Source organism: Asterias amurensis, chromosome 10, assembly GCF_032118995.1.
Source record: "Asterias amurensis chromosome 10, ASM3211899v1".
Classification (NCBI taxonomy): domain Eukaryota; kingdom Metazoa; phylum Echinodermata; class Asteroidea; order Forcipulatida; family Asteriidae; genus Asterias; species Asterias amurensis.
Window position 1 is genome coordinate 17,286,463 of NC_092657.1, and position 27,957 is coordinate 17,314,419.

The 27,957-nt window shown below is 39.5% G+C and overlaps 1 protein-coding gene and 3 pseudogenes across 1 annotated transcript; 3 read left to right on the forward strand and 1 right to left on the reverse strand.

The window, feature by feature from the left end:
* Positions 1 to 240: 240 nt before the first annotated feature.
* Positions 241 to 3,866, forward strand: LOC139942750 (uncharacterized; annotated as a pseudogene).
* A 97-nt stretch (positions 3,867 to 3,963) lies between these two features.
* LOC139943213 (uncharacterized) lies at positions 3,964 to 5,929 on the forward strand (annotated as a pseudogene).
* Positions 5,930 to 6,543: 614 nt separating this feature from the next.
* Positions 6,544 to 7,341, reverse strand: LOC139942751 (uncharacterized; annotated as a pseudogene).
* Positions 7,342 to 9,390: 2,049 nt separating this feature from the next.
* Positions 9,391 to 22,775, forward strand: LOC139942752 (dorsal-ventral patterning protein tolloid-like). The gene is made up of 7 exons (XM_071939543.1): positions 9,391 to 9,403; positions 9,779 to 10,117; positions 11,432 to 11,569; positions 13,251 to 13,598; positions 14,905 to 15,042; positions 16,386 to 16,724; positions 22,522 to 22,775. The coding sequence occupies exons 1-7, from the start codon at positions 9,391 to 9,393 to the stop codon at positions 22,773 to 22,775; spliced, it is 1,569 nt and encodes a 522-aa protein (XP_071795644.1).
* Positions 22,776 to 27,957: the final 5,182 nt, after the last annotated feature.

Below are 27,957 nucleotides of genomic sequence, written 5' to 3' on the forward strand. Positions count from 1 at the left end.
TTCTGTTGCCGGAGCGGTGGGTTAGCACTCTTGGATGGTTACATCGCCCTCTGTAGATATGAAGTTTCCTTCTTGTAGGTAGTAGAGGCGGCCATTTCTAAATCTGAACTCATTTATGCATGACGGTTAGCTTATTCGATTTGAGTCGGGTAGCGTGGCCGGTTGCAGCTGTCATGGGGACGCATCATAAACATTGAGTGCATTGCATCCACCAGGACCCTAGAGTCAACCATTCGACCCATGGCAGCTCTCGAGAGAAGACAAGAAATGGTGAGTGATCTGAGTGTAAATAAGTTTCCATGTAGGCTTAATCCTTACTGTACTGACTACACCACGATACTATATACAGTCGTTTGACCAGTTAACGATTCCTCACTTGTCAACAAACACATAGTTAAATGATTTAGGACATGACCAGTTTATGTTTATGCATGTGATTAAGAAATAACCCCAAAGAATACGTACCCCAGTTGGAATTCCACAAGTTCATTCGAACCAAAGTCAATTCGTACCCAAGTAAATTCGTACCCGAGTCAATACGTACCCAAGTTCATTCGTAGCCAAGTCAATTCGTACCCGGGTGTACTGATACCCAAGTAAACTCGTACCTGAGTAAATACATTGGTTTGCTACTGATTCAGAATAGAAAAAACCGTCCCTAACCGGTCAAATGGTTAACGGGTGACGATACTCTACTAGAAGCAACTAGTAATATTGATTGGGTGAGGGTGTTATGACATGGTCGCACTCAATACGGACAACTCAAGACCCCTCACGACAACTCACGACAACGATTGTTAAATGCACTTTAACAGAACAGTTGAACGTAATTCAACCATTAAATATGTGCACAAAATCACTTTCAAACTGTGGAATAAATTGTGTCACTGTAAAAAAGGTGTTTTATACCCCGAATTTACTAACGAACGGAAATATTCGCCATTTTGTCTTTCTACGTACTTGGACGATTTCTTCGTCTTGGTTGTAGCTGCTGATTGTTTCTTTCTTGTTAGTAACTAAGCCGCTACTTTGGAATTCGGAGTTAAAAGGCGAAAATAAAAATTAATATTGTTTTAAACTCCATGAAAGACATTTTTCACAAGAGTAAATACTCATGTTGCATATTGTATCACCCCTGCGGTAAAATAGAATCGTCCAAGTGCGTTGAAAGACAACATGGCGGATATTGCCGTTCGTTAATAAATTCGGGGTCACAAACACCTTTTCTACAGTTACAAATACAATTGTTTCCACAGTTTGAAAGTGATTTGGGTGCATATGACTCTTGTGCATATATTGAATGTTTGGCTTATGTTAAAATGTTCTGTGAAAGTGCACTGAAACATTGTTGTCGTGAGTTGTCGTGAGGGGTCGTGAGTTGTCGGTATTTAGTGCGACCCTTATGACATGTTCCACTAAACCGATAGAATTTGGTTCGATGAATAACGTATATGTGACATCATTTTTTTTTCAGTCTTCTTTCTAGTATGAAGAAGGGGACAGCGTCATGGCACTGTGGCCTCCAAACTCGTCATGGTATCCAGCTGTAATCACCTCCATAACCAAAGGTATTTAAACAAGTATGATTACTTTTGTACTGTGGACACACGAAATTACAGTTCCACACCCTTGTTGTGATCCACATCACGTGAAGAGCACGTTTTAAAGATGGCACAAAGTTGTATGTTTCCCCCCCCCCCCCCCCAAATGAAATGAAAATTAATAAACCGTTTGCCTTTCATTTTTCAGGGAAGTCACTCATCAAGTACTGTGTGCGTTACACTGATGATGGCATCACACGCTCCTTATTTGAGCACCAGGTGAGTAAATGATGATATCATGTATGAATTCCATCGATATTAATTTAATAACATGCTATGTGTCTTCATAATATTTTATGTTCTGTACAATTGAGACGTTTTTCCAAGGTTGACGTGTTGAGGCAAACAAATGTCCTCTCTAAATGTAACAGAGTGCAAAAACACTTGCTGTTTACGGCAAGCGGCTCGCTTTATAGTAAAAGCTGCATAATAACCAATCCGTGTCACATTGAGTACAATGATCAACACAAATATGGCTCAAAGTTGCGTGGTATTCGTTTTACCTCGTCGACAAACACGGTCGGCCATTTATGGGAGTCAAAACTTGGACTCCCATAAATGGCCGACCGTGTTCGTTCGCGACGTAAAATGAAAACCGTGCAATTTGGAGTGATACTTGTGTGGATCATTATATTCTACTTGTAAAACATCTTTCTAACCATATGCATTTCATCAGAAACGGTTTCAAACGCTGTTCATAGACCAACTCGACCGATCCAAGGCAACGTGTTTCTTTAAGTTCTGACTAGCTTTTTTAGTGCTTATGTATTATTTGCCTATAAATTTAAGGGCACGCTGATCCACTCAACCGTATATATTTAATTCGTGTCATAATCCTAATCATATCTCAGTGGTGTTAATTATGTCATTTATCTTTTCCTTGCTAGCTGGCCCATCAAACATCAGGTTTTCAGTCTCATACTTCAAGGTCTGTCAACCCCAACACCAATTGCAGGGATGACGATGACCCACAAGCTATTTTTCAGTCTGATCCTTCAAGGTCTGTCAACCCCAACACCAGTTCCTGGGATGACGATGACCCACAAGCTATTGTTCAGTCTGATCCTTCAAGTTGTGTCAACCCCAACACCAGTTCCTGGGATGACGATGACCCACAAGCTATTTTAGAAACTGCCGAGCTTCACCAAAGCAATGAAGCTGTAGGATGTGAAACAAATAATTCGAGTGAGAAGTGTGCCGTAACAGTCATGCAGACCGATAATGTCGGTGGACAAAGGAAATGGGACAAAAAACACTATTGCTTTTACTGTGATGAGCCTCAGGCCAAGTTACCCCGTCATCTTCAGTCACGTCACAAAGAGGAGAGGGAAGTTGTAGAGATAGCATCGGAGACCGACGTTAGTGCCCGCAAGAAACTTCTGTTATACATCCGCAATATTGGTAATCACAGACACAATTGCAAAGTCCTTAGAGAGGGAAAGGGTGTCCTTATTATAGTATATACAGACCAAATCATGAGGCATCTCCACACGCATATGGACCATGCATACATTGTTATGGCTATTACGTGCGTCTTGATCTTTGGCGTCATCAGTGCCCACTTAAGCCTGCGCTCCCTGCACAGACTGATGGTAGCAGTAGAAGAGGTCGTGTTAGGGGGCGAGTAGCTAACAAGAGTGATTTGTTAAAACCACCCCCTGCTGGTGTATCTTTCCAGTTGAACAAGGTTCTTAGTTCTATGAGGAGAGACAATGTTGGTCTGATTGTCAAGAATGATTCTTTGATTATGGAAGTTGCCAAACGTGAATACCTTAGACTTGGCCACGATGTTACACAACATGGCTACATTCGGAACAAACTACGAGAACTTGGTCGTCTTGTTATACAACTGAGACAAAACACCCACCAACCAAATGCATCACTGGAAGTATTCGTGCATCCCCGCCATCTGAATGATATCGTCAAGGCTGTTCATGATGTCGCCGGCTTCAGTGAAGGAAAACAGATGTATCACGTTCCATCTCTAGCACTCAAGATTGGACATTCCATCAAGAGATGTGCACTCATACTTCAAGCAAGTGCTTTAGAGTTTAATCTTAGGCAAAAAGCGGAACAGGCCGAACAGTTTAGGCAGTTATGTGAAATAAAGTGGCCAGAACTTGTGTCAACCCACGCCCACAAAACACTGTACCAAGGAAAGCGCAACAAACCTGCTGATCTCCCCACAAATGCAGATGTGGTGAAAATCTCATCGTTCCTTCATGAAACTGGCAACAGGGAAGTGCAGCTCCTACACTCTGCTAAGGGCCATGAAATTACACCAGCTTGGAAGAAATTGAATGAAGTCACACTGTGCCATCTCATTATCTTCAACCGCAGACGACAGGGGGAAGTATCCAAAATGAAACTTGAAGATTTTCACAAGCGTAGTAGTGCAGCCATTGTGAATGGTGATTGCGTGATGACGGCACCTCTGTAAAATATTCAAAGTCATTGAAATAGTTGGTAAGAGGGGCAGAACTGTTCCTGTGCTTCTTGGTACTGATGTGATGGCGTGGTTGAAGGCTCTGGTCGCAAATAGAAATGCAGCTGGAGTGGCACAAGACAATATTTTCTTATTCGCACGAAGTTGTTACGGAGGCTCAGGTCATATACGAGGAAGCGACTGTCTACGAGCATATGCAAATCAGGCGGGCCTTGAGAATGCTGATAGCATGCGGTCTACAAAGCTTCGTAAACATGTAGCGACTGTTTCACAAATTCTGGCCTTGAATGAACATCAGCTTGAAACACTTGCAGACTTCATGGGTCATGATTTGCGGGTCCATCGTGAGTACTACCAGTTGCCAGACACTGTCCAGAGGGTTACCAAACTGTCCAGACTTTTCCTCAGCTTGGAGAGAGGCAACTTGGTTTCGCAACATGGCAAATCTTTGGAGGAGTTGCATGTTACTGGAGGTAAACAAACCCGTTTTTAACTTGTCTTTCCAAATTAATTCAAACTGTGGTAACTCCCCCCCCATAACATTCATTCACTGTACAACCTCCCCCAACCCCATTCCCCCACCCCCCCCCCCCCCCAATGGATTGGCCAACATGTTTAGGTGTGTGCGGGAAAAAGCAAGCATACCTAAATGTTACAATTGCTCTTTGTTTTTGGGGCCTGATAACTCGGCCTGTGGCCGTCATCACCTAACCCCCCCCCCCCATTTTGAACATCATTCACTGTACACCCCAAACCCCACACACCCAACCCAACGGATTGGCCCACATTTGTATTTGTGTGCCAGAAAGCAATCAAAGCTAACTGTAGAAGTTTTATTTCTTTTTATTGCAGAAGGCTTCAGCAGCGATGACGACAGCAGTGATTCAGGTGACTCGTGTGACCCAGCTTTGGAGGACAGTGTTGATGACAGTAAGTTTGTAATATTTGTGACTGCCTATATCTCTTGTAGGTCCCTTGCATATGCTGGTCCTATTCCCTGTTGACCGACCCCCCTAGACCCAAATGCGATAAGATGCCAGACTCCGTTTGCTTTCAACAAATTTAAGGTGTCATGCACCACCAAAGTACAGTCATAACCTAAAGTCACTCTGTAGGCACAGCCGAGTGATTAGCCCATCTCGGCAACTCATTTTGTGCGCTAGCATGAAACAAGATGGCTGCTTCTTGTCAGGCATTTTCTGCAGGTACCTTTATCGCATTCTTTTGTGCTCAGTTGCGTATTGATTTACTCGAGGAGTAAATTTCACATCGGTAAAATGAACATATTTAGGTTATGTATACGCCCCATTTGATTATGTTTACTAATTTACCTCTTCTTTCCTGTGTGTTGTAGGAAGGCCACCAACCCAAACGGATCCAGCTCCAAATGATCGACAAGTCAAGCGTCGACAATTCAAGCGACGCCCCTGGACTGCCCAGGAAAAGAAAGACGTCACCGAGGGCTTGCAGAGATTCTTTTTGCTGAAGAAGATTCCAGGAAAACGTGACATTGAATCGTCCTGTCCTGTGACATTGCAGACCAGAACTTGGAGAAACATTAAGGACTTTTGTAGAAACACGATGACACTTCAACAAATTTAAGGTCTCATGCACCACCAAAGTACAGTCATAACCTAGAGTGACTCTGTAGGCACAGCCAAATTATTAGTCTAGACCTTTGGCCTGCCCCCCCCCCCCAAAGAACAAGAAAATACATGTACCACCCCCAACAACATTTCCTAGAAGGCCAGTATACACATTGACATTAGTGAACCGCAAGAACAAGGATTCATGTGTTATGTCCTCACATCGATAGGTACCATTCGACTTTTGGCAATGTCCTCCATTGGATAGTATGAAAAGTATGTCCTCAATCTGCAGTGTACACATGTATTGGTGCATTGGGTGGTGTGTTGGGGGTGTGTACTCACTGAACCGTGTCAGTAGGAACAAGCACAGGGGATAGTGAGGGTGTGGGGCCTAGGTGACTGATGGTGTAGATGACCCAAAGCAGTCTAATGGTTGGGGCCTAGGGGGTGACCGTGAATATAGAAGATCCATTGGTCGGGAGAAGGGGGAGCCAGATGTCGCTGATGTGGAAGCCGATGTCTTGGGGTACGGTATCATGCTTGTGGATCTCGATGGCCTCTCTGATGCGTCTAGGGTGCCACGCCTGGATTGGAGTGATGATTTCTGCTGCTTCCCAGTTCACTCGGTGGTCAGTGATGTGGGAATGCTTGACGATGGCGGATTTATCGAAGTCCCCCCTCCTTCCGTGTGCTCGGTGTTCCTTAAGTCTAGTGGGAAGGTTACGCCCGGTTTCCCCGACATAAACCTTACCACATTCGCATGGAATGCGATAGACTCCGGCACGGGTGGAGGGGTCCTTCTTGTCCTTGTGCGATTGGAGAGAGCCCTGGAGTTTCTTCGGGGCGGAGTGATACACCTTGATTCCTGCTTGCTTGAAGATGCGTTGGAGGCGATGAGAGGGGGGACCTAGGTATGGTAAACTAACTGTGGGTGTGTGTGTTTGACCTTGGGTATAGGAGACCCTTTGGTCGGGGGGGGGACGAGCTTGCTTGTCTTGACTTGCTTGGCGTTGTATCCATTCCGCTGTAGAGAAGTGGTGATGTGCTGCAACTCATGCTGGAGGCTATCCGGATCACAAATGGTATAAGCCCGTTGAACCAGCGCACGGTTGACTGACGACTTGATAGCTGGATGATGGAAAGACCGCTGATGTAGGTAACGTTCGGTGTGGGTGGGTTTCCGGTAAACGCTGTGATGAAGGGTGCCGTCTTGGTTTCTTGTGATGAGAACATCCAGAAAGGGTAACTTTCCGGAATGTTCCTGCTCACTAGTGAACTTGATACTGGAGTGTTGTTGGTTGAGGTACTGCAGAAATTCATGGAGAGAGTCCTGACCGTGGGGCCACACGACAAAGGTGTCGTTCACGTAGCGGAGCCACAGGCTGGGTCGGAGGTCAGCAGAGAGGAGTTATGAGGACTCGAACTCTTCCATGAATATGTCAGCTAGAACCGGGGATATAGGGGATCCCATGGAGGTCCCAGCTGTCTGCTCGTAGTACTTGCCCTGGAATTGAAAACAACTGGAGGAAACGCATGTGTAAAGCAAATCATGAATTTGGTCAGGTGAAAGACCAGTACGATCAGGGAGGGATGGGTCATGTGATAATCTCTCTTTGGCCAAGAAGCAAGCTTCATCTGTGGGCACGTTGGTGAAGAGAGATTCCACATCAAAACTTACCAAGATATCAGTGGGTTGTAGGGTTAGGTTGCGGGTAATGTCAACAAACTGGGTGGAACTGGAAACATGGTGTTCAGTGAGACCCACCAGGGGTCGAAGTACTTTAGCTAGGTACTTGGCAGTGTCGTAGGTGGGGGAACCCCTCGAACCGCAGAACCTCGTTTATCTTGATCCGGACATCAATCTTCTCCGTCTTGCTGAGGTGTTTGAGGGCTTGCTCTGTAGACTGGATAATTTCTTCGGTGGGGATGGACTTGGGGGGGGGGGGGGGGGGGCTGGGCAAAGTTCATACCCAGGGACAGGACGCTGGTCTCGGTTTCCGTGATGCTCCGGTTGCTAAGGTTGACTACGGTGTGTTTCTGAAAAGCGCGTTGACTACGGAGGTGAACTGGTGGCCGTAAGGATATAGGAGATCCTGTGGGTTGCCCAGGGGCGCGATTGAATAGAGATATAGGAGATCTCATCTTCTCGGAGGGTGCGCGATTGAAGTGAGATATAGACGATCTCTGCTTCTGGTGGTATAACTTTGTGGAACTTGGCTATCTGCTTCCTGCGGGCGGTCGCATGCTGGCTGGATGAACTGGAGAGGGCGCTGATCTTGGAGAAATCCCTCGGGTGTAGGGAGGATTGCAGTTCCCGCTCGGTGTGAGTGATGTCATGATCTAGACCGGCTAGAGATGATCTGGTGGATGATATCCGCTCCTTGAGAAGGGCAGAACTGGCGGCTTGAAGGATGGACGATGAACGGCGGCTGCGGACTGGATCTTGGAGGCGGAGTCCTTGCGGCATCAGGTTTGAGTCTCAGCAACGTTTAAGGAAGGCTAGGTTATTTATGAGTTTAGAGCGTCTTACCGACATCCGTTCATATAACCTAACCGCCTTGAAGGAACACGTTGCCTTGGATCGGACGAGTTGGTCTATAACCGTTTTTTATATAATGCATATGGTTGGAAAGATGTTTTAAAAGTAAAATACAATGATCCACCCAAGTTTGCCTCGAAATTGCGTGGTTTTCATTTTACTGTGCGAACTAACAGGGTCGGCCATTTATGAGATTCATTAATTTGACTCCCCGATGGCCGACCGTGTTAGTCACCGAGGTAAAAGGAAACCGTGCAATTTCGAGGCATGTTTGTGTGGATCATTGTATTCTACTTTTACAACATCTTTCTACCCATATGCATTATATAAAAAACGGTTACAGACGCTTTTTATAGACCAACTCGACCGATCCAAGGCAATGTGTTCCTTTAAGGATAAGCTCCCCGTAGAGCGAACATCTGGCTCCCCTTCTCCCGACCAATGGATCTTCTATATCCACGTTCACCCCCTAGGCCCCAACCATTAGACTGCTTTGGGTCATCTATACCCTAAGTCACCTAGGCCCCACACCCTCACTATCCCCTGTGCTTGTTCCTACTGACACGGTTCAGTGAGCACACACACCCCACACACTACCCAAGGCTCCACAGCAGGTTTCACCACGCATCATCGAGTTCACTTCCCGCCTGTATTTCCCGCCTTCGTGCATCACTGCTGATCCGCCGCCCATTACTTAAGCAGCATACAGCATCAGAGTCCAGCATTCTCCAGAAGACGGTCAGAGCATACTGATCGAAACGTCGAGTTAATCCAACGGTTCTTTTCAGAACCACCCCAACTCATTTAGAGATTGTTATTACATGGTGTCACCGCAAACGTGTGAACAAAGCAAAAAGTGTACCAGAAGTCCCCTTTCTCAATGCCTTTCTCTTACTACTGTTGGCAATATTTTTGTGGAAAACTAAAATACGGTCTTACCCAGCAATAAGTAAAAATGTCATTTAGATTAAAACATGCGAACAACCTACACAACTTGCCCCCTATGTTTATCATTGTTAAACTTCTGTCTACGTATTCATGCCTACGTGATTAAATTATTCTGGAAAGTTTTATTGAATTGTATTATTATTATATTTAAACAATGAGGGCGCAATTGGCGGATCCCTACACATACGTGATGAAATTATTGTGGAAGGTGTAATTAAATTGTATTTGCATATTAATAAAAAAACACAAAATAAATTGTATTTGATTATGCACGGTGGCAGTATGAGATTTGCGGTGGAAGTGACTTGTGTAAAACTTTTACGAGTAGTATATGTTCTTGAAGAACCACGTTGTTGTAAGGGTATTAATCAAGCATAGATTATTGTACAGTCGATACACGTTTGAGTTTACTATCACAATACAGTTCCAGTCAGCTACAAATTAATTCGGTGTAATTATTAAAACAGTGATAGTAATACCTTTATTATAATTGAAACACTAAGTCATGGCGAGCATTACACTTCTGTGGCATTGGCGCTGTAAAAACGCCTTTTTAAAAGTATGTCAGGTTCCATCATTCAACTCAATATCCGAAAGTGAAGATTTAAAACCACACATTACAGGCATCCGATGATTTTAATTTCTTCTGTTTCAGATAACTGTGGTTCACCAAACATTTCAGTTGGAACAAATCCAGTCAGTCTGACATCACCAGGCTATCCAGGAGTCTATCCTAACTCAATAGATTGCCAGTGGGAGATCAGGGCTCCAGACTGGGTATATGTGGTGGTGTCCATACAAGATTTTTACACATGGCGATTTGACTTTGTTTACATTGATGGCACCCTTCTTGATGGACACAGCGCGTCAATTGGACTACATAGAACCACACGACTGAAGTCCATTGCATTTACCTCATTGACCTCTATCCGCTTCGCAACTGACGAATTTGACGCAGGAAGGGGTTTTCTTCTACAACTTCAAGGCACCAATGGTAATACCACCGATTGTGACAGAAACATTAAAATATATTTATCGAAATAGTTTATTGTTTGGGAATTTATCTTAGATGCAATTATTTCCAATCGTTAATTAAACACTTCTTAAAAAACAATAGTTCGACATGCCTTTCGAGAATGACTTGCGCTGCTTCAAACAAACCTAAACAACCTTGGAGGATCGAAGACAATGAACAAATTGGCACAAAATTCTTCACAACCTCCAAAGGAAATAAGTTAACCCAAGATTTAATGACTTACGTTCCCGAATGAACGTACAAGGAAGGACAACAATTAAATTTGTGGTCAACAAGGAAAAATACTTTTCGCCTGCAATATTGAAACACTTTATCGCCACCGTTTTCACAAAATTATGACTGTGTTAACAAACAAATAATTAAGTGTTTGGAGTTTAACTGTTTCTTTTCTGAAACTGTTGTTTCGGAGATGAAAAATTATTATTCAAAGAAACTATTACCCTTTTAATGAGCTAAAGCATTTTTTCAACTGTTGTCTGAATGGTAAAAAGGGTGAAAAGAGACGTGCCTGCTTTAGTGTTTTTCAAGCAAAGCACGTTATTATAACTTAAAGGAACACGTTGCCTTGAATCGGTCGAGTTGGTCTTTGAAAAGCGTTTGTAACCGTTTTTTTATAAAATGCATATGGCTAGAAAGATGTTGTAAAAGTAGAATACAATAATCCACACAAACATGCCTCGGTTTTCCTTTTACCTCGTCGACTAACACGGTCGGCCATTTATGGGAGTCAAATTTTTGACTCCCATAAATAGCCGACCGTGTTAGTTCGCACAGTATAAGGAAAACCACGCAATTTCGAGGCAAACTTGTGTGGATCATTGTATTCTACTTTTAAAACATCTTTCCAACCATATGCATTTTATTAAAAAAAGGTTACAAACGCTTTTTATAGACCAACTCGTCCGATCCAAGGCAACGTGTTTCTTTAAAGAATTGATCACCTCGTTAGAAAAAGTCACACCTGTTTTGATTAAGAGCTGGGTACTACATAAACAAAGTACTGAAAATCAAATCATTAATCGGTCACACGCACTAGTGTATTAACGATACTAAGGAGCGTTACGTCCCGTTTCCATCATAGAAACTGTAAACAAATAGATTAACATATTTTGATTTTGTTTGTTAGACGAAGTTGTCGTTTCGTGAAATGGTGACGACATTTCACATTATGGTCTTTGTATAAATAGCTACAACTTCCTGCCACTTGTTCGACGAAGTTGTCATTTAGTAAAATGGTGACGACATTTCACATTTTGGTATTTGTATAAATAGATACAAGTTCCTGCCACTTGGAGGATGACTTCGATTGTAGGAATGGGATTTGTGTCGCTGCACAAACAAGGTGTGATGGTAATCTTGACTGCCGATTCGGTCCAGAAGACTTATCATATGTGGATGAAGAGGATTGTGGTGAGGACCATAGCATTAGTGTTGGTGTTATTGTCGCCCTTGTAGCTGTAACTGTTATTTTTGCTGTTGGTGTTGGTTTCGGTTATGATATCGTTGTAGTTTTTGTTAATCTTATTGTCGTTGTCGTTGCCCTGTCGTTGGCGTCGTCGTTTGATTTGTATTTTTGATTTGGGCCGTTAATACCTCTGATTGATGGTTTTCCAATTCATATTTGCATCATGCAGTCAGGGTGAGTACACGTCCGCATCTGGTTTGAAATGCCTGGAAAATTATACTAAGTTTTGCGATATGGTTAATATCGTGGTTGTGGAAGTGTCGTGGCCGAGCGGTTAAGAGCACCGAATTCAAACTCTGGTTTTTCTGATCAAGCCGTTGGTCCCATGTGTTTTGTAACGCATGTAAAAGAACCCAGTGCACTTATTGAAAAGAGAAGGGGTTCGCCCCGGTGTTCCTGGTTGTGGCTGCTTAATGCGCCGTAGCACCTTGTAAACCCTTATAAGGTGCTAAATAGAATTCATGCTAATCAGAATTCATCACTGCAATAACCTATCTTTCTGAAAGTTTGTATATACTCAGCGCCTTGAGTACCTTGTTTGGTAGATACGTGCGCTATATAAGACTTCGATATTATTATTATTATTATTATTGTCTGCCCTTATGGCGGAGATGATAAAATTGACTGTGGTAAAAAAATGAGAGCAAATCTCAATTCGACGGAATCTACGGGAAAACTGCTCGAAAAGGATTTTTTTTCATCAGCAACAAAGAAAATACAACAAATCACAGAAAAAAACAATCGTAGTTAACGAGATGAACAGATCTTTAGTTAGCTAATGAAAGCTTCAAGAGATGCAAAATGAAGGTCCCATGTAATGTGTGCACGTGGTAGAGGTGTGTCACATTGATAATCGTCAGTGCATTAATTGAATCTAAAATGTCCGCGATTTCCAAGGGCCATTTTAGATTGTGTATTTTAAGCCTGCTTACCGTGGTTTCAATTCTTTTGACAATACAAACCGAACATTTGTGGTAATGTGTTTGTAAGTGCAAAAGGTAAAAAATATGGTTACACAGCAATTAGTACAGTGTCATTATTGACTATGCCAAAGTCAAATTGTTTGCAAAGCTTTATTATGGAAAGAAGAACCGGAGTTATGGGACATTACGATTTTAAATTAAAACAGGCGAAAAACCTACAATGATTTTCCCCATACGTAAATTTCAAATTCTATTAACATCTTTTTGCATACCTGATGAAATAATTGTGGAAAGTTTTATGAAAATAGGTTTGAAACTTTGCATGGTGAAGTATGAGGTTTGTGCTGGTAGCGTAAATCTCTGACGAGTAGTCGGTTTTGAACAGAACCACGTTGTTGTAGTAAGGGTATTATTTAAGAAATTTCATTGTTGTACAGAGCCACAGTTGATACACATTTGAGTTTACTATCACAATAAGGTTCCAGTCAGCTACAAAATCATTCATTATAATTATTAAAACAATGATAGTAATACCATTCTTATCAATTGATACACAAACCCATGATGAGCGTTACATGTCCTTGTCATTGGCGCTGTAAACCCTCCTTTCTAAAAGTATGTCAGGTTCCATCATTCAACTCAATATCCCAAAGTGAAGTTTTAAACCCACACATTCCGATGATTTTCATTTCTTCTGTTTCAGATTACTGTGGTTCATCAAACGTTTCAGTTGGAACAGCTCCAGTCAGTCTGACATCACCAGGCTATCCAGGGGACTATCTTAACTCAATATATTGCCAGTGGGAGATCAGGGCTCCAGACTGGGTGTCTGTGGTGGTGTCCATACAAGATTTTTACACAGAGGAGGGATATGACTTTGTTTACATTGATGGCACCCTTCTTGATGGACACACCGCGTCAATTAAACTAAATGGAATCACACAACTAAAGTCCATTGCATTTACCTCATTGACGACACTTTATATCCGCTTTACAACTAGCTTAACATTTTCAGAGAGGGGTTTTCTTCTACAACTTCAAGGCACCAATGGTAATACCACTGATTGTGACAGAAACATTACAATTTATTTATCGAAATAGTTTATTGCTTGGGAATTTATCTTAGATGCAATTATTTCCAATCGTTAATTAAACACTTCTTAAAAAACAATAGTTCGACATGTCTTTCGAGAATGACTTGCGCTGCTTCAAACAAACCTAAAAAACCTTGAAGGAAGATAATGAACAAATTGGCACAAAATTCTTCACAACCTCCAAAGGAAATAAGTTAACCCAAGATTTAATGACTTACGTTCCCGAATGAACGTAAAAGGAAGGACAAAAATTAAATTTGTGGTCAACAAGGAAAAATAATTTTCGCCTCCAATATTGAAACACTTTATCGCCGCCGTTTTCACAAAATTATGACTGTGTTATAACAAACAAATAGTTGTGTGTGTGGAGTTTAATTGTTTCTTTTTTGAAACTGCTGTTTCGGAGATGAACAATTATTATTCAAAGAAACTATTACCCTTTTAATGAGCTAAAGCATTTTTTTCAACTGTTGTCTAAAATGGTAAAAAAGGGTGAAAAGAGACGTGCCTGCTTTAGTGTGTTCCAAGCAAAGCACGTTATTATAACTTAAAGGAACACGTTGCCTTGAATCGGTCGAGTTGGTCTTTGAAAAGCGTTTGTAACCGTTTTTTATAAAATGCATATGGCTAGAAAGATGTTGTAAAAGTAGAATACAATGATCCACACAAACATGCCTCGAAATTGCACGGTTTTCCTTTTACCTTGTCGACTAACACGGTCGGCCATTTATGGGAGTAAAATTTTTGACTCCCATAAATGGCCGACCGTGTTAGTTCGCACAGTCTAAAGAAAACCACGCAATTTCGAGGCAAACTTGTGTGGATCATTGTATTCTACTTTTAAAACATCTTTCCAACCATATGCATTTTATTAAAAAAAGGTTACAAACGCTTTTTATAGACCAACTCGTCCGATCCAAGGCAACGTGTTTCTTTAAAGAATTGATCACCTCGTTAAAAAAAGTCACACCTGTTTTGATTAAGAGCTGGGTACTATATAAACAAAGTACTGAAAATCAAATAATTAATCGGTCACACGCACTAGTGAATTAACGATACTATGGAGCGTTACGTCCCGTTTCCATCATAGAAACTGTAAACAAATAGATTAACATATTTTGATTTTGTTTGTTAGACGAAGTTGTCGTTTCGTGAAATGGTGACGACATTTCACATCATGGTCTTTGTAATAGCTACAACTTCCTGCCACTTGTTCGACGAAGTTGTCATTTACATTTCACATTTTGGTCTTTGTATAAATAGATACAACTTCCTGCCACTTGGAGGATGACTTCGATTGTAGGAATGGGATATGCGTCGCTGCACAAACAAGGTGTGATGGTAATCTTGACTGCCGATTCGGTCCAGAAGACTTATCATATGTGGATGAAGAGGATTGTGGTGAGGACCATAGCATTAATGTTGGTGTTATTGTCGCCCTTGTAGCTGTAATTGTTGTTTTTGCTGTTGGTGTTGGTTTCGGTTATATCGTTGTAGTTTTTGTTAATCTTATTGTCGTTGTCGTTGCCTTGTCGTTGGCGTCGTCGTTTGATTTGTATTTTTGATTTGGGCCGTTAATACCTCTGATTGATGGTTTTCCATTTTATATTTGCAACATGCAGTCAGGGTGAGTACACATCCGCATCTGGTTTGAAATGCCTGGAGAATTATACGAAGGTTCGCTATGTGGTTAAGGTTTTCCCTTGTGGCGAAGATGATGAAATTGACTAGTCAAAAATGAGAGCAAAATCTCAATTCGACGGAATCTATGGAAAAATTGCTTGAAAAGGATTTTTCCCATCAGCAACAAAGAAATTACAACACATTACAAAGAGGAAAAAAAAATGTAGTTAACGAGATGAATAGATTTTTAATTAGCTCATGAAAGCTTCAAGAGCTGCAAAATCATGGTCCCATGTAGCGTGTGCACGTGGTAGAGGTGTGTCACATGATAATCGTCAGTGCATTATTTGAATCTAAAATGTCCGCGATTTCCAAGGGCCATTTTAGATTGTGTATTTTAAGCCTGCTTACAGTGGTTTCATTTTTAAAAAGAACGATCAATTCAGCAATTTTATCATTTTAGTTTTCTATCAATTCTTTTCACAATACAAACCTAACATTTGTGGTAATGTGTTTGTAAGTGCAGAAGGTAAAATACGGTTACACAGCTATAAGTACAAAGTCATTATTGACTATGCCAAAGTAAAAATTTTTGCAAAGCTTTATAGTATGGAAAGAAGAACCGGAGTTATGGGACTTTAAGATTTTATATTAAAACAGGCGAAAAACCTACAATAATTTTCCCCGAACGTGTATTTCCAAATTCGATATACATCTTTATGCATACCTGATGAAATAATTGTGGAAAGTTTTATGGAAATAGATTTGAAAATTTGCATGGTGGAGGATGAGGTTTGCGGTGGTATCGTAAATCTCTGACGAGTAGTGTTGCTTCTAAAAAGAACAACGTTGTTGTAAAGGTATTATTAAAGTATATTGTTAATGTATAGAGCCACAGTTGATACAAATTTGAGTTTACTCACAGTAAGGTTCCAGTCAGCTACAAATTAATTCTTTCCCATCAATTGAAACATCAACCCATGGTGACTATAACATGTCCGTGTGATTGGCGCTCTAAACCCTCTATCTCAAAGTATGTCAGGCTCCGTCATTCAACTCAATATCCCAAAGTGAAGATTTAAACCCACACATTCCGATGATTTTAATTTCTTCTGTTTCAGATTACTGTGGTTCTCCAAACATTTCAGTTGGAACAGCTCCAGTCAATCTGACATCACCAGGCTATCCAGAGGACTATCCTAACTCAATAGATTGTCAGTGGGAGATCAGGGCTCCAGACTGGGTGTCCGTGGTGGTGTCCATACAAGATTTTTCCACAGAGTTACTTGACTATGTTTACATTGATGGCACCCTTCTTGATGGACACACCGCGTCAATTGCACTATTTATAACCACACGACTGAAGTCCATTGCATTTACCTCATTGACCTCTATCCGCTTCGCAGCTGACGAATTTGACGCAGGAAGGGGTTTTCTTCTACAACTTCAAGGCACCAATGGTAATACCACTGATTGTGACAGAAACATTAAAATATATTTATCGAAATAGTTTATTGTTTGGGAATTTATCTTAGATGCAATTATTTCCAATCGTTAGTTAAACACTTAAAAAACAATAGTTCGACATGCCTTTCGAGACTTGCTTTTGACTTGCGCTGCTTCAAACAAACCTAAAAAACCTTGGAGGATCGAAGATAATGAACAAATTGGCACAAAATTCTTCACAACCTCCAAAGGAAATAAGTTAACCCAAGATTTAATGACTTACGTTCCCGAATGAACGTACAAGGAAGAACAACAATTTGTGGTCAACAAGGAAAAATAATTTTCGCCTCCAATATTGAAACACTTTATCGCCACCGTTTTCACAAAATTATGACTGTGTTAACAAACAAATAATTAAGTGTTTGGAGTTTAAGACTTGGTTGCTGTAAAAATCAAAGATATTTTTAAAATGTTGGCAGACTTCAACAAATGGATTTTGGCAAAACTCCATGTATGAGTTGGTATGGGTACACAATACACAAAAATCGAAAAAAAAGTTATATCAGACATTGGTTGCCATGGTTACGGCCAAAATAAGATTTTCAGAAAATTTTCCAAGTTTTCACCTTTTTTAAGAGTTAAAATATAGGTAAATTGAAAGCACTGGTACGTCTAAAGGGGAAAACGTTGAAGTTTTTCTTTCACACATGTTGCACAACCATGTTTAATCTTTCAGAAAATGTTTTAAAAAATTAAGTGTGCGATCAACTTTGGATCAAACCACTGTTTTCAAAAGGGGTGTTTTTGTCATATTTTCTTATAGCGAAAAATAGGGGTATCGAATCGGGCCATGAGTCCGAAAGTGGCACTATGTGGATTAGGACACTTTTATAGTTGGAAGATAAGGTACCAACCCACATAAAAATGCAAGAAAATGTTTTGGTACTTTAAGTGCGCGAACACAGTTTTGCCGGAAAGTTAGCACTTTGACAGGGCAAAAACGCAACAAATGGCCAAAAATTATACATTATTATTAGTTAAAGATCTCAAGAAATTATATATTTTTTTAAAACCTTATGGGTGGAAGGGACTTGAGGTGCATTCAAACAAACTAAACTTTTGAAATCACTATATAGCCCGTTGCCATGGTAACAGCTCATTTGTGTTTTGGCTGTTTTTTGCAAATTTTGGGGTCTAAAAAACTGTATTTTAGCATATATTCGCAACTCCACCAAGCCAATGTGCATTTTTTTTTCATAAAACCTTTCACATCAATACATTGAGTCGTCCTATGCTTAACTTGAGACAAAAACAAATTATTGCTTTAACTTTTACCCTTATGCTATTTTTAGAACAGCATTAGCGCATGTTTTTAGAAATTCGCAAAATCAACATTTTTACCCTATTTTTGGCCCTCAAAATGACAATTTGCCAGGGGTCTCATAATGTTTTCCTTTCGGTTGTATTTCGGGCCAACATTGGTCCTTCCATTTTGAGAAAATTGTTTCCTGTTGTAACAGTACTGCCTAAAAAAATGCATGTTTAACATGTTTTCTTCAGATTGAATAAATAACATTAATAAAATAATACTTTTAAGTCTTCCATCAATCCGGTACCTTTCATGAGCACCCTGTAGCCTTGTGGACTACCCAACATTGATCAAGAGCATTTTTAATGACCTAAGTTTCGGATTTTATACTACCCCCCCCCTCCCCTGCATGCCCAGCCCCCAAGCATATCAAATTTTGTTGACAATGCATTACAAAGCGCCTGCTTTGTTGAAAGTCTCTTTTAAAAATTTCCATCATTTCACATCATTATTAGTAGGAAAGTTTGTGCTGTCTTCAGTCACCTTTAGGGAATATTTGCCATTTTGGTTGTGATTGGGCGATTATTTGTGTTTTTATGTCTGGGGAGCACAAATAGGCAACTGTATCATTTATTTATTTCTTGTTTATCCTGGGAAATCCATTCAGTAAGAAAAACTTACTGATCTCCCATGGATCCCAGCTATAATAAAAAACTACAGAAGTGAACTTAAGATAAAAATATTACAAATTTACACAGAAAAACATTGCACATTCATTTAAAAAAAGCACTAGATCCAAGCACACATACATTTTGAAAACTACAAAAAAAAAAAAATTTAAAGGGGGAAAAATACACATCCATTAAAAACACACAACCAAATACAAAAAAACAAACAGATGAACCTCAATGGAGTAATAACAAAAGCCAGTAAAATTGGGATTCAGAAAGTCAGTAAGAATAGGATAAACTGAGCTGTTTGAGTTGAGTTAAAAATTGATTGAGTTCTTTTGGCTGTAGAGATTTCAGATTATGCGGCAAAATGTTCCAAGCCTGGGCACCCCTAAAATTAAACGTTCTTCTCCCACTTTCTGTTCTAGGGGGCAGGAGGGTCACATTACCAACAGTGCTATTCCTAATTTGGTGACGGTGTAATTCACTGACTGGAACAAAAACACTGCTAAGATAACTTGGAACAGTGCCTGTTAAACAAATCATGTAGTGACAATGCCTGAAATATGGTAACATTTGAAAAAAAAATAGAACAAATTAATTCTCTTTATTGGCATTTCTTACATGCTGAACAATGATGTTGATTGAAGAAGAAAAAAAAAACAGCTTACAAGTATAACAATATAACTGTTCACAATGTATAGTTCGAAGACTCACCCCAAGCTAATTCGGCTGGTAATAGTGTTATCCGGCTATGTTCCATTAGGGAACTTGTAAGTTAATTGATTTACGTAACCATTAATTGTACACGCAGTCACTGATTATGTGATGCCTCTGTGCAGTGTTAAGGACGTGTGAGACATTTTTTATAATAATAATAAGAAGAAATGCTTATATAGCGCATTTCAGTACTGCAAGTACTCACAATGCGCTTTACAAAACAAATAAACACATTTATACAATAGAAAGCAACAAATAAACTAAACAATACAGTTATTACAAAAAAGATTGAGTGAATAAGTGAGTTTTGAGACGGGATTTGAAGAGGTTCGGGTTTATCTGGGAACGGAGGGTAGCAGGAATTAGAGAGTTCCAAAGGGTTGGTGCGCTGAATGCAAAGGTTCTTTTACCGTACGTTTTTGTTCTGTATGGGGGAACTTGTAGGAGAAGCTGCGAAGAGGATCTAAGTAACCTTGTCGGGGTGTATGGCGTTATCAATTCAGAAATGTAATGAGGGGAGAGACCATGGACAGCATTGAAAGTGAGGAGCAGGACTTTGTACTGTATGCGAGCATTGACAGGAAGCCAATGGAGTTCTTGCAGAATGGTGGTAATGTGGTTCTGCTTCTTTGATCTAGCGATGAGCCGTGCTGCTGAATTCTGAATTCTTTTATGTTCAAACGAAGAGCTGTGAACGTCCATTTTGTCATGAAAATTGAACATTTTGTTTAAGATTGTATAGCTGCTACAGCCAAACGTAAATGACCACAAACATACCACAGAATATCTTTGTGATGCATGTTTATACAATTGAGAGTTATATTTTTATACTTGTAAGTTGCTCTGCTCGATTGTGTGCCTGTTTTTTTTTTCAATCAACATCATTGTTCAGCATGTAAAAAGTAATTAGAGAGCATTATTTGTTCGTATGATTATGAAATTTGCAAAATACACCTTTTTTATAAAGGCATGAAGTTTCTGGCAACACTGCTCCACAATTCAAAAAATACAAACATTTTTTTTATTATATAATGTGATGCATGTTTATACAACTGAGAGTTATGTTGTCATAAGATGCTTTATTAAATTATGTCCTGAAATTTTGTCAGTCTTCATCATTGTTAAGCATGTAGAAAGTCATTAAAAGAGCATTATTTTATAACTTTAAATCTATACAGTCGCCAAAAAGCATGAAGCTTCTGACAACACTGCTCCCCAGTTCAACAAATACCAAAACATTTTTTTGAAATTCCTACACACCAGTATCTTATCTTTCAAGCCTGGTAGCAAAACTTTCCTAAATATGCTACTTTCGGACTTCTGACAAACTGATCCCAAATTGACCTTTGTTAAAAACACCCCTTTTTGAAATAATGGATTATTCCATTCACAATTGACTGTACCTGTGTCAGGTGCATTTTGAGACAGACCAAGGGTGTATGATTACCATTATTCAGTTGAAAGGCAGGTAATATATTTTGTCTTTACACAGTGAAGCCCTCAACTTTGGGTAATTTTCAGAAAAGAGCTAAATTAGGTGAAATATGGCAATTTCCCTATTTTTAACCGTTGCCATGGCAACCAAAGTGCAATGCAAAAAACTATGCTTTCTGTTTACACTTTGGTTGAAGGAATTAACATGTGCAAAGAGTCAACAAAATCCATTAAAACAAAAATTCATATTTTTTTGTTATACAATTTGAAAATAAACACATTTTTTCCCCAAAAAGCACAAAGTTTATGGCAGCACTGCTCCCTAGTACAACAAATACCAAAACTTTTGTTTTGAAATTCTTACAGACCAGTATCTTATCTTTCATGCCTGGAAGCAAAACTTTCCTAAATATGCACTTTGGGACTTCTGACAATTATAGCAACCCCCTGTATTTCCCAAATTGACTTTTCCTCAAAACACCCCTTTTTGAAATAATGGAATCTTCAATTCACAATTAATTGTACTTTTGTCAAACGCATTTTTGGAAATATTAAGGATGCATATTTATCATATCCAGCTGAGAGGTAGGTCCACTATTTGGTTTTTACAAAGTGGAGCCCGCAACTTTGGGTAATTTTTACTCATGAAAAGAGCTAAATTAGGTGAAATATGGTAATTTTCTACTTTTGACCGTTGCCATGGCAACGAAGGTGTAAATGCAAAACTTATGCTTTATTTCTTCATTTTGGTTGATGGCCTTCACTTGTGCAAAGTTTGAACGAAATCCATTTTTGAAAGTCTGCCACCACTTCTTTGATTTTTAAAACTGTTTCTTTTTTGAAACTGCTGTTTCGGAGATTATTATTCAAAGAAATTATTACCCTTTTAATGAGCTAAAGCATTTTTTCAACTGTTGTCTAAATGGTAAAAATGGTATTATAACTTAAAAGGAACACGTTGCCTTGGATCGGTCGAGTTGGTCTTTGAAAAGCGTTTGTAACCGTTTTTTATAAAAAGCATATGGCTAGAAAGATGTTGTAAAAGTAGAATACAATGATCCACACAAACATGCCTCGAAATTGCACGGTTTTCCTTTTACCTCGTCGACTAACACGGTCGGCCATTTATGGGAGTCAAATTTTTGACTCCCATAAATGGCCGACCGTGTTAGTTCGCACAGTAGAAGGAAAACCACGCAATTTCGAGGCAAACTTGTGTGGATCATTGTATTCTACTTTTAAAACATCTTTCCAACCATATGCATTTTATTAAAAAAAGGTTACAAACGCTTTTTATAGACCAACTCGTCCGATCCAAGGCAACGTGTTTCTTTAAAGAATTGATCACCTCGTTAAAAAAAGTCACACCTGTTTTGATTAAGAGCTGGGTACTATATAAACAAAGTACTGAAAATCAAATAATTAATCGGTCACACGCACTAGTGAATTAACGATACTATGGAGCGTTACGTCCCGTTTCCATCATAGAAACTGTAAACAAATAGATTAACATATTTTGATTTTGTTTGTTAGACGAAGTTGTCGTTTCGTGAAATGGTGACGACATTTCACATTATGGTTTGTATAAATAGCTACAACTTCCTGCCACTTGTTCGACGAAGTTGTCATTTAGTAAAATGGTGACGACATTTCACATTTTGGTCTTTGTATAAATAGATACAAGTTCCTGCCACTTGGAGGATGACTTCGATTGTAGGAATAGGATATGCGTCGCTGCACAAGCAAGGTGTGATGGTAATCTTGACTGCCGATTCGGTCCAGAAGACTTATCATATGTGGATGAAGAGGATTGTGGTGAGGACCATAGCATTAATGTTGGTGTTATTGTCGCCCTTGTAGCTGTAATTGTTGTTTTTGCTGTTGGTGTTGGTTTCGGTTGTCGTTGCCTTGTCGTTGGCGTCGTCGTTTGATTTGTATTTTTAATTTGGGCCGTTAATACCTCTGATTGATGGTTTTCCATTTTATATTTGCAACATGCAGTCAGGGTGAGTACACATCCGCATCTGGTTTGAAATGCCTGGAGAATTATACGAAGGTTCGCTATGTGGTTAAGGTTTCCCCTTGTGGCGAAGATGATGAAATTGACTAGTCAAAAATGAGAGCAAAATCTCAATTCGACGGAATCTATGGAAAAATTGCTTGAAAAGGATTTTTCCCATCAGCAACAAAGAAAATACAACACATTACAGAAAAGGAAAAAAAAATGTAGTTAACGAGATGAATAGATTTTTAATTAGCTCATGAAAGCTTCAAGAGCTGCAAAATCATGGTCCCATGTAGTGTGTGCACGTGGTAGAGGTGTGTCACATTGATAATCGTCAGTGCATTAATTGAATCTAAAATGTCCGCGATTTCCAAGGGCCATTTTAGATTGTGTATTTTAAGCCTGCTTACAGTGGTTTCATTTTAAAAAAGAATAATCAATTCAACAATTTTATCATTTGAAATTTATATCAATTTGTTTGACAATAAAAACCGAACATTTGTGGTAATGTGTTTGTAAGTACAGAAAGTAAAATACGGTTACCCATCAATAAGTACATTGTCATTATAGACTCTGTCAAAGTAAACTTGTTTGCGAAGTTTTATAGCATTTGGAAAGAAGAACTGTATAAAAGTTATGGGATATTACGATTTCAGATTAAAACATGCGAAAAACCTACAATAATTGTCCCCTTACGTTTAAAATTCTGTATACATCTTGATGCATACGTGATGAAACGATTGTGGAAAGTTTATGACAATATATTTGAAACTTTGCATGGTGGGAGTATGAGGTTTGCGGTGGTAGCGTAAATCTCTGACGAGTAGTTGGTTTTGAAAACAACCACGTTGTTGTAGTAAGGGTATTATTTAAGCATATCATTATTGTACAGAGCCACAGTTGATACAAAATTTGAGTTTACTTTCACAATAAGGTTCCAGTCAGCATACCAATTCATTCGTTATAATTATTAAAACAGTGATAGTAATACCTTTCTCATCAATTGAAACACCAACCCATGATGAGCATAACACTTCTGTGTCAACGGCGCTGTAAAGCCTCCTTTCTCATTGTATGTCATATTCGTATTCGGTTGTCAAGACAATCAAAACCTCATCCTCTGTGGCTAGGTTCAAAATATCTCATACAAAGTTCCCTATTTCCCAGTACGTAACACAGTTTCTATACCAATATTCTCATTGAAGTTTTTGGTTACTTTGATCTTGTCATTTTCTCCATTAGTTTGTTCGTATGTATATATGTATGTCCGTCTGTTGGGCTGTTTGTCTGTCTGTCTGTCTGTCTGTCCGTCTGTCTGTCTGTCTGTTTCGTCTTTGTATTGTCCTAAGCATGTACCTTTAGTCTATGCATTGTGTTATGTAAAGGCAAGCCGCTACAAGCTACCTAGCATATTTTTGGCCTTGCCTCCACGCGCTTCCCGCCATTTATTCCTTTTCTGTCTTGTATACGTACATGTATGTATTACAATGTAGGTCTATAATATTGTGAACATGTTTTGTGGAAATGAATTTATATTGAATTGAATTGAAAAAATGCAATAGTTTGATCATGCTAATTTTCAATCTTATATTTTGGCCATGAATCGCAACAAAAACCATAAATTGCTGGTAGTTTATTTTTAAATGCTAAAAGTAAAATACGGTTAAACAGCAAATAAGTACAACGTCATTATAGACTCTGTTAAAGTGAACTTTTTTTGCAAAGTTTGATAGTATTTGGAAAGAAGAACGGGGGTCACGGGATAATTCGATTTTAAATCAAAACATGCGAAAAACCTACACAAATTGCCCACTAATGAACAGAGTGTCTCAAACAAAAACTATAAACTTTTGAAATGGCTGCCGAAAACCCCCCAATAATTATTGGGAAAAGGGTTTGTATGTTTGGACAGCTTATGGACTCAACTTTTATATGACACCAACAAGTTCGAAAATATTTAATGACTGGGTTAGAACTGCTTACTTTTGTAAAGGGTATGGACATTAAATCCGCAGGAATTAGCCTTCCAATTTGTGAGTGGTAAGTCCTTTGAAGCTTACAAAATTCACTCCAAGATGTCGGCTACTTATTCTTCAGGTAGCAGTGCTTACCCAAGCATGAATTATTTTCGTACTTAATGTTGTCATATGAAAGTTTAATCCACAAGCTAATAATAATATAAATAATAACGAAGTTTTATAGAGCGCGAAAATCCACAAAAGTGCTCAGGGTGCTATTAAAAAAAAAAAAAAAAAAAAAACAGAGAACAAATTAAATACAAAAGAACGGGTCTATCGACATGAGGTGTGTTTTGAGAGATGTTTTGAAAGAGTGAATGGAAGTGGATATTTTGATGTGAAGAGGTAGTTTATTCCAGAGATGTGGTGCTGCAACAGAAAAAGATCTGTCCCTAGGTGCGATTAGACTTGATTACTTGAAGAAGATCTATGTTTGCAGAACGAAGGTTGCGAGATGGTTTGTAGATGTTGAGCATGTCCAGGATGTAAGCAGGTGCTTGCCCAATTAGAGGTTTGAAAACAATGAGCAAGAGCTAGATGATTCTAGAAGATACTGGGAGCCAGTGAAGATCTAAAAGAACAGGTTTGATATGAGAGTATTTCGTTGTTAACGTGACCACACGAGCAGCAGTGTTTTGTATGCGTTGAAGGCGGAACAGCTGAACATCTGGAAGCCCAAATAAAAGAGAATTTCCCATATCAAGACGAGATGTAACAAAGGAGTGGACAATCTGTTCTGTGGAAGCACGATCAAGATGTTTTCGGATCATTCCTATGTTGCGGGAGTGAAATGAAGCAGAACGAACTGTGTTAGAAATGTTAGGAACTGGGTCAAGCTCACATGATTTGGATGGAGATTTATTTGTGTCTCACTGGCAGGATGAAATTTTGTAAGATAGGCATGATTCAGGTCAATTTGAGAAGAAATATTATCTTTGCCGCATGCTTGAGTGAAATCATTACGAATGGTGAGAATTTTGTCGACACAAAATTCAGAAAATTGGGTAGCTACATGTAGGGCTCTGTCAGTTACAGAAAACAGGCAAAACAGGAACTTTGCTCTTATTGAGTAAACAATTAACATTACTAAACAACTTTTAATGTTACCAGAACAACCAATAACCTTAGAGGAATTATACACTTTCTTAGCTCTAACAATACAGTCAGTTACAATGCGTCGATGGACGCAGTACTCTTGTCTATGAACAGTTTTCTAGAGCGCCATTTCCTCTCAAGTTGCCGTCTTTTTTGTCGAGCAGAACGAATTTCTTCGTTGAACCATGGACTGTTTGGTGGTATTTTGAAAGTCCGCGTTCGCATAGGGGCATGCTTGTCAAGCAGATCACTGAGAGTAGATTGACATTTTTTAACACAGCAGGGAAGGTCAGTGTTCTGTAAGTCGATTGTGGAAAGTGTTGAAACCATATCATTGCGAAATTTGTCAATGTTAATGTTTTTGAAGTGACGGGAGGACACAGGCATTGTTGGCGAAAGTGGCTTTTGGAGCCGAAGAGTTGCCATGACAGCAAAATGATCAGAGAGTCCAGGATAAATGCCCAAATTAGAGATGAGTAAAGTATCTTCTTGGGTGACGAGCAAGTCCAAACAGTGACCACTGCGATGAGTTGGTTCATTAACGTGTTGAATGAACCCGTAAGATGATAAAAGAGACTTAAAGAACCGTTTTGAAATACTGTCAAATGGGTTGTCCACATGGATGCTGAAGTCTCCAGTGAGAATAATATCAGATGGGTGGAGCAAGTATAACTCAAGTAAGTTTTTGAAGTCTTTTAGGAATGTATTTATGCCGATGGAGTGGCCAGATTTACCCTTTCAAGACCGATATATACTCACAAGCCCGACTAACTTTGAGTTACAAGTTATCTCTGCATGGATATACTCAAATGATGAGAAGTTTCCAACATCAGACTTTATGGAAACTGATAAACAAGGGCTGTAGAGAAGTCCTACGCCCCCCCCCCCCCCCCTGTTTTGCGCAGTCTGGGAACATGATGAAACGGGTATCCAGGTGGGGTTATTTCAGCTATAATCCAGTCGTCCCCTGGTTTCAGCCAAGTTTTGGAAATAGCAACTATGTCAATGCTATATTCGTGAACAAAATCAGCGAAGTCTATCATTTTGTTGCGAATAGACTATGTGCGTTTAAGATGAAGGGTTGAATCGATGTGGGGAGTCAAGGATTTCAGATTCGTGTGGCAAGTTTCATTTTGTTTGTTGGTGGGTAGCTGATGTTTTCGATCAACAGTGCAAACTTGTATTTTGCGTTGTTTTCTTTTCCCGCCGCGACAACCTCTACGTGTTCGAGGTTGCCTGTTAATCCCAAGCAGAGTCAAGTGCCGCCATAGATCAAGGGGTAATCTGCTGGTCTTACCTTTCAGTCCTATGTCAAGAAGCTGATTTCTGTCGATGTTAACAGGAACAAGATCGTAACTGGACCTTAGTTTGTCAGAGTTACAGTTCTGTTCCGAGATTTGGACTGACGTCACCACAGGAGAGTAACTCTGTATTTGACTTTGTATAGCCGGTAGATCGGTACCTAGGGGTGAATATGCATTCATGGTTTATGGTACAGTACTCTATTTGCAGACAGGTAGCTTTTGCACAAGCAGGATAGGCCAAGCAGGAGATACAGCTTTAACATGACCTTTGTTCAATTAGTACCTGATTGTGTCCAACAATAGTGGAGTGAAGATCATCCTTTTGTTGTCAGAGTGTTCTATTGTGAGTCTCCCCTTTGTACAGAGACACTCTTGGATGCACAGATATATCAATGGAGGTTTGTTTGTTTGTTTGTTTTTTATTTCCAAATTTCACAGTAAATAATCATAAAACATACAAGAGAAAAGAAAAAAGGGTGATAAGAGGAGGGCACCAAGGAAAAAAGCCTAGGCTTATACAGAGTCCGGACCCTTTAATTTATAAATTAATTGGTTTTAGTTTATAACAATAACAATAACAAGGTTGATTGATGAAATTAGAGTACAGTGAAAGATATAATGCATACAGCAAAAATAGCACAAAACAATGTTTGTAATTAAATGTTTTAACGATTTGTTTGCCATGCAGCCT